This window comes from Engraulis encrasicolus, chromosome 16, assembly GCF_034702125.1.
Source record: "Engraulis encrasicolus isolate BLACKSEA-1 chromosome 16, IST_EnEncr_1.0, whole genome shotgun sequence".
In the NCBI taxonomy this organism is placed as follows: domain Eukaryota; kingdom Metazoa; phylum Chordata; class Actinopteri; order Clupeiformes; family Engraulidae; genus Engraulis; species Engraulis encrasicolus.
The window spans coordinates 37,682,924-37,692,923 of NC_085872.1; the positions used below are offsets into that span (position 1 = coordinate 37,682,924).

General features: G+C 50.7%; 1 protein-coding gene across 2 annotated transcripts in view; it reads left to right on the forward strand.

The window, feature by feature from the left end:
- The window catches only part of LOC134465732 (tensin-3-like), a 61,364-nt gene that overhangs the window by 29,065 nt on the left and 22,299 nt on the right, over positions 1–10,000 (forward strand). For both annotated transcript variants that reach the window (XM_063219559.1, XM_063219560.1), the window contains exon 13: positions 6,522–8,108. In XM_063219559.1, coding sequence (XP_063075629.1) covers positions 6,522–8,108 — 1,587 coding nt within the window. The remainder of the gene's footprint in view (positions 1–6,521; positions 8,109–10,000) is intronic.

The following is a 10,000-nucleotide window of genomic DNA, read 5'->3' on the forward strand; positions in this document are numbered from 1 at the left end:
GAATGAATGAATGAATGAATGAATGAATTGAATGGTCGCTTTGCACAAGTGGGTCCCACTCGAGTCAGCTTCTCTTGGATATTTGGTTTCCAAAACACAAAGTTACGATACACCATGAGTCATGAGGCCCTTGACGAATGAGCTAAAAATTTTAGCACCAGACCCCTGACCTCCTGCTCACTCATCAAACGCTTGTGCAGTGCGGTGAGGTTACTATGGCGCTGCTTTGCCTGAACAACAAGTGGCTACAGTACAAGTGGCTTCTTCACCTCAGCCTCCTCTATGAGCACACGCCATCAGCATGCTTGGAAGCAAGCTCCGAACCATTAACGATATGATTTAGAAGTCTCAGGACCTCACTGTTATGAATCACCCCCGAAGTCTTTTTGGACGCGTTGCGCTGCGCAGCGCAAACCGCGGGAGGCGGAGGAGGGACCCAGAGAAGCCGACTTGGCAGCCATGGATGTTGGGCTGAGTGTGTCATCCTGCTTCTGCTTGATAGATATGACGACCTGGTGCGCGTCTGTTGCTGCTACTGCTGCTGGGAAGTGGGGAGGGCTTGGGCTCTGTGGTTTGGTTTGACCCCCCGCTGGGCTGCACGTCCAAGGCCTATGTATCCATCCCTAGTGGGTCAAAGGGTAGGCCACAGTGGTGTTGTCTCAGAGGCCTGTGCCGCGGTGCCTTTGAGGCATGCGGATGAGAGGGATGGGAGGCGATGAGATGGTCATGGGGGGAAGAATGGAATTATAATTGCAATGTGGCCACTCACACTACTTAATTTCAGAGGCCTGTCAAAGTTCAGGACATACAATGTCTCTCTTCTCTCTCTCTCTCTCTCTCTCTCTCTCTCTCTCTCTCTCTCTCTCTCTCTCTCTCTCTCTCTCTCTCTCTCTCTCTCTCTCTATCTATCTATCTATCTATCTATCTATCTATCTATCTACCTCATCAGTACATGATTGCATGTTCTCATCTGTTTTCTATAGCAGACATTAGTCTATGGGGTTAGCATGATGCATTAAACATGTTTCATAATGGGCACTATTTCACATGCAGCCATTTTACAGCCAAAAAAGCACCACCATGCACTGCTATTGCCAGCAAATGCTTGCTAAAATCGGCCTTCCTGTGCAGTGCAAGAGTGTGAACTGTGGTTGCATCGCACTCAGCAGCATTTGCTGTTATCGCTGTGCGGCATGCCCACCAGCTCCGGCGCCTGACAGTGCCTTACAGCACCGACTCCAGACCCGCTGAACACTTCATTTTGCTGTTCCTTTTTTAGTGCATCTATAAACATGCATCAGGGCATAATGTTATGTACTTACACTGTACTTACACACCTATCCCTAAACGTTATGGCGCAGTGCATGTACGTAATGTCACATACTGTCAAGGGCGGAGCTATAGGGGGGACAAGCAGGGCATTTGCCCCAGCGTGTTGGGGGCCTTATTGTGACCATGGCAGGCTGTATGGAGGGGCCCTATAGGTGGTTTACCCTGGGGCCCTGGGTGCAATTGTTCCACCACTGCATACTGTTGCATACTGTTGCTAATTGACATAATTGATGTTACAGGGACCTTAAAATGAAGTGTGAGCCAGCTGTGTGTGTGTCCAGTCTTGAGTCGACTATAGAGGAATGGTGCCTCCCTGTTGTAGACGTTTGATACTGGTGAGCGAGCCCTTGGCCTTGACGTGTTTGCTGCGAAGACAAGTCCGACCGAGTGCATGTAAATGTGTGTTCAGTGCCGAGGCTTAGCGTGTCACATGATGTGCTTGAAAGATCAGCTTCTCTTCCCTGGCTATGGTTAACCATGCGTGTGTGTGTGTGTGTGTGTGTGTGTGTGTGTGTGTGTGTGTGTGTGTGTGTGTGTGTGTGTGTGTGTGTGTGTGTGTGTGTGTGTGTGTGTGTGTGTGTGTGTGTGTGTGTGTGTGTGTGTGTGTGCGTATGTGTGTGTTCGCGCACGTTCATGTGTTTGTGAATTTATGTGTGTATGTGTCTTGTGTGTGTGTGTGTGTGTGTGTGTGTGTGTGTGTGTGTGTGTGTGTGTGTGTGTGTGTGAGAGAGAGAGAGAGAGAGAGAGAGAGAGAGAGAGAGAGAGAGAGAGAGAGAGAGAGAGAGAGAAAGAGAGAGAGAGAGAAAGAAAGAAAGAAAGAAAGAGAGCGAGAGAGAGAGAGAGTATGCACACGCATGAGAGAAGGAGGAAAACTCAAGAAACAATGGTCGTACCCAGCAATTGAGGTCTGTGCACATCTGGTTCAAGCAGCAGTGAGATATGTGTTGACATGTATGCCATGCTGCCATGTAATTTTGCAATTCATGGGAGTGCAGCAGAAGGCAGTGTGTGGGGGGTGGGGTGACAGTAGGGTTGCAGTGGGCCCAGATTCATAAAAAAGCAGGGCTTTCCAACTAGAAGGCTGAGATTCCCTAATTAAAAAGCATCTCTGTGCCGTGTGAAGTGTTTGGTACTGGAAGGAATGTTGTTTTGGTCTTTCACACGCATCAAATGTTGCTCTCTTTCTCTGCCTCCACTCTTCTTCCCCTTCCCTCCAGGCTAGTTTTTTTTCCTTCACACTTTTCTGACGCGGATCTGATCTAGTCCTCTCAGGCGTTTCGGATAGTGATTCCGTTTCCTCTGGCGCTCTTTTTCTTTTCCATTTTTTCTTGTTCTTTTCTCTTTCTCTCTCTCTCTTTCTCTCTTCTCCCTCCTCTTTGGCCGTCCTCTGGTGAAAGGGTGTTAGGTGTCAGGTTGCCGTGACTCCCGCCCGATCCCCACCCCCTTCTCCAGTGGTCCTGCCCCCCGTGTTTACATTCCTCTTCCCCATATTTGGTAAAGGACCCGTCCTCCGGCTTGCGTGGAGGACAAACACACACACATACACACACACACGCACACACACGCACACACACACGCAAGCACACACACACACACACACACACGCACACACACACGCACACACACCCACACACACGCCCACACACACATACGCACACACACGCACACACACACAACCGCACACACACACACACACACATCCGCACACACACACACACACACACACACACACACACACACACACACACACACACACACACACACACACACACACACACACACGCAAGCACACACACACACACACACACACACGCGCACACACACACACACACACACACACACACACACACACACACACACCGACACATTGTCCCTCTCTGGCACTCACCTTGCTTGTGGTTCAAAAGGAGGAGAAAAAAAGCGTCTGAAGCAAAAAAGGATTTTACTGTAAAGCACTGCCAAATCACCGACATTTCTGCATGCCCACTTTTTTTACTTTCCTGCTTTGTCTTTGTGCCTTGTTTGCTCCCTTTCTTTGTCTCTTTGTCTCTCTCTCTCTGTGTCTCTCTTTTCTCTCTCCCCTCCTCTGTGTGTTTCTCCCTGCGCTCTCTCTATCCCTGGTCACGAGGGAGTGACGGTTCACTGCACACGCTCACCTCTGGATGAGTGAGAAGGTAAGAGGCTGGCTGTTTTCCCAAGGAGAGGTGTGAGAAAAAGTTAGAGAGAGAGAGAGAGGGGGGGAGCGAGAGAGAGCGAGAGAGAGCGAGAGAGAGAGAGAGAGAGAGAGAGAGAGAGAGAGAGAGAGAGAGAGAGAGAGAGAAGAGGAGGGGGAGGTGCAGGAAGGGGGAGGAGGAGAAGAGGGGGAGAGAGAGAGAGAGAGAAAGAGTGAGGGAAGAAAGGTTGGAGGGGGTGATTGGTGGAAGAGGAAAGGCGGTGTGTGTATGTGTGTGTGTGTGTCAGGGACAGAGGGTAGAAGGGAGCGAAAGAGACAGAGACAGAGACAGAGAGAGAGAGGAAGGGAGAGATAGACATATGCTCGGTGGAAGGAATGCTGCTGCTGTGGGGATCTGTGGAGGAGCTCTCTGGAGATCTGGCCAGGGCCTGAGCTGAGCGGAAGCCCCAATGTTACTCCAGCAAGCAGGATGTGAGTGTCCATGCACGTGTGTGTGTGTCTGTGTGTGTGTTTTGTGTGTGTTTTGTGTACGTGTGTGTCTGTGTGTGTGTGTGTGTGTTTGTGTTAGTGAGTGTAACTAAAGGGGAGAGGAAAAGGGGAATGTGTGTGTGTGTGTGTGTGTGTGTGTGTGTGTGTGTGTGTGTGTGTGTGTGTGTGTGTGTGTGTGTGTGTGTGTGTGTGTGTGTGTGTGTGTGTGTGTGTGTGTGTGTGTGTGTGTGTGTGTTCTAGTGTGTGTGTCCTAGTGTGTTCTAGTGTGTGTGTATGCGAAGAGGTTTGTGGTGGTGGGCAACCAGCGGCTAAGCAAAAAAAAAGAAAGAAAGAAAAAAAGAGGGCAGTCTTTGTCATGCGTGCCTGGTATTTGGACCTCACAAGCCCTTTTAGTTGCCAGAGAGAAAATGCACGCAAATGCAGCTCCCCTGCAGACTTGTGCAGGAGCGTGGCGCCTGTTCATGTGCGGATGTTTTTGATCGACTTTGTACTACAGTGTAGTGTAGTGTAGTGCTGTGTAGTGTAGTGTAGTGTAGTGTAGTGTAGTGTAGTATAGTGTAGTGTAGTGTACCTCTGTGAAACCTCTCCCTGTGCTGTGCTGTGCTGTGGAGTGGATTGGCTGTGCTTCTGTGGGTAACGTACCTAATCTCCTCTCTAAACCCCCCCTCGGCGTGGGGATTCTCTGCAGACGCTCTGTGATCAGCGTGTTCCTCGTCGTTGGGTCTCTGCCTCTTGACCCCTGGCGTGGTGTGGTGTGGTGTGGTTGAGCACGGCCTTTCGAGGCTTTGGGGAAGATGTTTAAACATATGTCAAGGCCTAAGGGGGAGTGTGTTTGTGCATGCATGTGTGTGTGTCTGTGTTTGTGTGTCTCAGTGTGTGTGGTTGGGGTGGCCTAGGGTTGGGGGTTTTGGGGTGGGGGGGGTAGTGGATGGCTTGAGAGGAGATCCATAAATCACATTGTGGTGTGGAATGCCCAGGTCAAACGTGGAAGAGTTATGGCTTTCAAGTCCATTACGAGCCACAGGTCGGGTTTCGAGCTTTGGAATAACAAGGAAATGGCTCTGTTTAGCTGTGTGCGGAATCTCCCTCCCTGCTTTTGGTTAGATTGGGGATACACAATGTCACCACACGCAATACATTGTGTTGGTTTCTCTGGCTAGGAACCGTCTCTTCACTCAGCAGAAGACAAAAAGAAAGACAGAAAAAAAGAGTAACATGAAACAACTCTTGTTGTACAGTATGTTGTACGCAGAAAAGAGAGCGGAGCTTGTTGCTTGTGCTGTGAGTGAAGACCTCTTAGGCTCTGTTATTTGTGGCAGATGTGTCAGCCCATGAAAAGTACAGAGAACAATGTGTCTCTCTTTCACCATTTGCCTTTTTTTCATGCCCTGGTGAGATGCCTCACTAGTTAGCGCCAAGTGTGAAAGAGCACAACTGCCTTGCAGACACCGAGATCAATCTAAACCCAAGTTATGATTTCTACCGACTCTGCCATTCATTAGGGGGTTTCTCCCCTCTGTTCTGCAGTGTGTGGTTGGACATTGTATATTGCCCTACAAAGCCAGTGCAGTAACTACATATTTTGTCAAAATTAAGTGTAGACTGAAAAAAAGTCTTCATAACACCTCCTGTATCTTGTGACAAAGCCTTATGGTCCAAATGTGTCCCGTTTCAGAGATATTGCCATGTCAAATTTGCAGTAACTACAAAATCCAACCCAATACCAATACTTTCAAGGCTTTTTCTCACTTTCAGTGTTGGCGTAGTTTTGCATTTTGCCTTTGTAGGGCAGTATGGAATATTGATAGTTAGGCTCCATTGTTTGCTTTTGTTGCCTCTGCTGATGTGTTTGTTTAAAATACTGTAGAGACTCCTTCACTAAATGGTGGTGGTGTTTGTTGTCTACCTTCCCTGGGCCACAAACACCAGATCATACCAGGGGGCTAGCTACATATTCTGGTTCAAAGAGTGCATTTTCATAGTTCTTGTTTAGACACATGTGTGGATGTATGTGTCTGAGCTTGTCATTTAATTGGGTATGGTGGTAGGTGGAACATACTTTGTAAGTCCTGCTGTGTGAGCGTGTGCATTATTTTACATTCTAGAATGTGTGTGGTTAGGTTAGACGTAATGGTTATTGTAGATATGTATGTGAGATATGTATGTTATCGAAGTCTGAAGGTTAATATGATCTTTACAGTGTTACAGTGTAGGTGTTTATGACTGCACACCATGTGTGTACATCTGTATTCAAAATATTGCACATAAACATAATTTTTTGTGTATATTTCTCTGTGTGTGCTCTTTATGTATATATGTATGTGTGTGAGCTTTTGTATCAAAGTCTGTGTTTGAACCAGTGTTTGTGTGCGCGTATGTGCGTGTGTGTGTGTGTGTGTGTGTGCGTGTGCGTGTGTTTGCATGCGTGTTTGTGTGTGTCTGTGTGTGTTTGTACCAGTAATGTGTGAGTGAGTGTTGTTGCATGCCCCAGCTGTTTGAAGTAGCTGCAATCTCGTCTCTCCCCCAGTGCCTCAGTCCAAGCCCCAGGCCCCCACTCTGGACAAAGCAGTGGCCGCCAGGAGCCCCAGCATTGGTGGCAGTAGCAGCGGCGGCGGCGGCGGCGGGGGCGGCGACAGCGGCAGTGGTGGTTCCACCCTGAGGAGGGCAGTAGGGCCGGCCACCTCAGCCACCAGCAGCCCGGAACACAGTGACCACGCCCTGTCCGCCAGCAGCGACTCCGGCCTCTCCAACGCCTCCCTGTGGACCGAGAGGGGCTCCGTGGCGGCCCCCAAAACCCCCGGCCAGGGCCAGGGCCAGGGCCAGGACCAGGGCCCCAGCCAGCAGGAGAAGGCCGCGCTCAAGCGCCTGCTGAGCGGCTTCGGGCTGGAGGAGCCTCCCCTCTTCCACGGAGCCATGGACGGGGAGCCGGAGGAGGACGGCGTTGTCATCGGAGGCGGGGGTGTTGGTGTGGGTGTTGGTAGTGGTGTAGGAGGTGTAGGAGTGGACATTGTGAGCAGCCATCGGGCCTTGCAGGGGCGCAGCGTCAGCATCGGCGTCGGCGGCGTGACGCAGCCCAAGGAGCGCGAGACGGACATCCTGGATGACGAGGTGCTGACCATGTCCGGGCACGACCTGCGCAGCGTGGACAGCCTGGGCACGCTGTCCTCCTCCTGCCACAAGAGCAGCCAGAACTCCCTGCTGTCCGACGGCTTCGGCAGCCCCGGCGGCCCTGAGGACATGGCCCATCAGCAGCAGCATCAGCAGCACCATCTCCAGCACCATCTCCAGCACCAACAACATCATCACCAACACCAGCAACAGCAGCATCATCATCTCCACCTCAACCACAACAACAGCCACCACATCCAACACCAACACCAACACCAACACCACCACCTTCCCCACCAGCAGCACTCGCTAGCGGGCATGGACGAGTACGAGGCTCGACGCGGCTGCCTGGGGCCGAGGAGCAACCCGGTGCCCGTCTCGTCCCTGCCGCCATCCCTGGCCTCCTGCGGTGACTCGGGCGGGTCCCGGGCAGGCTCGTTCCGGCAGGGCAGCTACTCCACGCACACCTGGGTGCAGCAGCAGCAGATGGTGGCGGCGCAGCAGTACTCCTACCTGGCCGAGGTCACCTCCGCGGCCGACAACTACCACCATGGAGGAGGAGGAGGAGGAGGAGGAGGAGGAGTAGGAGGCGAGCGCGGTAGCAGCAGCAGCCCGCTGTCGCCCGAGCCCGCCATAGCCACAGCCGCTGTCAGCGCCGGCGTTACCTTGGCCAATGTGGAGCAGGGTAACGGAATGGATGCGGTTGCCGCCGTCGCCACGGAGGCGCCGGTGCCGGTGCCGGTGACGCCGGCGGCGTCCCAGACGGTGGTCGACAAGAGCCACGACGAAGAGTTCAACTCGCTGACGGTGGACATAGACAACTCCATCGACCAGCTGAACCAGCTGATCATGGACCTGGACCCCACCTTCGTGCCCATCCCCACGCGCACGGGCTCCGTGAAGAGGAACGGCGGCGGCAACCACGCCAACGGCCCCGCCACAGCGTGCACCAACGGCACCACACACAGAGTCAGTGGGAATAGCAGAACCACGGTGCAGCCGGCAGGTAAGGTGCAGGACTGGCGTCCGCCCACCCCGGGGTCTGTCTCTCTCGTCTGGTCTCCTCTCGTCTGGTGTGGTCAGCTTCTAATCAGTCTGGTGTTTCTGGTGTTGGTGGTGGTGGTGGTGGTGGTGGTTAACACAAAACCTTTGCTCCTGACTACTCTTTCCTGTGCAGACTCTTTCAATATCACTCTCTGAAGATTGCTAACTAATCAGTGTGTGTTTTATAATTTGTCAGTACATGACGATTAAAATCACAAATTGCTTTAGATCTACAATATTGCCATATAACGATACTACCAAAGATTTTCTAGATTTTAACATCTCCACTGTCTCTGGCACTACCTCTTGTATTAGTTTGACTGCTTTTATATGGATGTAATCATGTCATTTTTAAGTTTTGGATTGTTCCTGCTGACGGGTTGCGGGCTCTATTGGTGGATGCTGAGTATTCATGGGTTGTTGTTGTTGTCCTGTCATTGCAGTTTTTCAGAAGAGGAGGAAATGTTAATGTCTTAGCGTGCGTGCGTGCGTGAGTGCGTGCGTGCGCGCGTGTATGTGTGTGTGTGTGCGTGCATGCTTATGTGCGCGTGTGCTCGTGTGTGTGCACTTAGTTCCAGGCTGGTGAGGCTCGTTGATGAATAGGGGAGCTGGCTTGCTCTCAAGGTTTCAGATGTTTTGACAGAGTCAGGCAGGTAACTGGCGCTGTTCAGGCTTGCCTGCTCATAGCTATTTACCTGTGGAATCAGAGCAGAACACCGGAGATAGGGAGAGAGAGAGAGAGAGAGAGAGAGAGAGAGAGAGAGAGAGAGAGAGAGAGAGAGAGAGAGAGAGAGCAGCAGCAGCAGCAGCAGTAGCAGACGTTTTAAAACAGCATTCACAGACCAAGATCAAAAGATCACTTTTAATTACTTTGCAGTATTTTAACTCTGCGTAGTGTGCAGAGAAACACATCAGAGGCTTCATACATGAAAGGAATAGGCAAACAACAAGAGGGTGATAAGTTTAATTAATGGGGTCTCCACATTTCATAAGTTCATGTGCTGCTGCCCTAAAAAAAACAGGTGTTGTTAGGAAATGTGTCATGCGTCACCCCCCCCCCCTTTCCTTCCCCCTCTAGCTTTCGGCTTGTTTTAAAGCATAATTTGAACTGACAGGTCATGTATTTGTCCTTGGGGAGATGGGGGGCGAAGGACGGAGATGACTTTTCCTTTGGGAATGCATTCAAAAGTAATTCGAAGCCGCGTTCCAAGCAGGGGACAAACACGAACAGATTGAGTGACACACAATAGATATCTGTTGGCGGGTAATGGCCGTGCCATTCACATATTTGATCAAGGGGGGGTCACGGAAAGTTCCATTTGCCTGGCAGACAGTTAGTTACAGTTGGTTGGTTCCACTCTTACCGGGTTAATGCAGTGAAGTGAATAAACTATCATGTTCTTGGACAAATGTGTGGTCTTTGTACATTTCACCATGCAGTGCCTTTGGAATCTTTGGAATGCTCAGTGACCATCCCAGATGAATGATAGTGTATCTGATCACACGTTTACAAAGAGAGAGAGAGAGAGAGAGAGAGAAGGACAAAGAATTGCCTCGTTTGGTTTCAAAACACTGAACAATGGGTATTAAGATTGGGATAACAGTAGCTTGTCAAAGCAACTGTATTTGCACCACCGTGGCTGCTTGTTTTGAAACAGTAGGTGTTTAACTTTAGGAATGTGCTGTACCTCTAGGGAGCAGCTACACACTTTGTGTGGACCATTACAGTGCCATGCACAGTCAGAAATAGCGAGAGATAAGCACAGCTAACATGTGGAAACAGGCAGCTGGTAGTGCTCAACAGAAGCCAGACATAGTCGTTGTTGAACACAGATTTTTCCTAAGTGTTGTAGT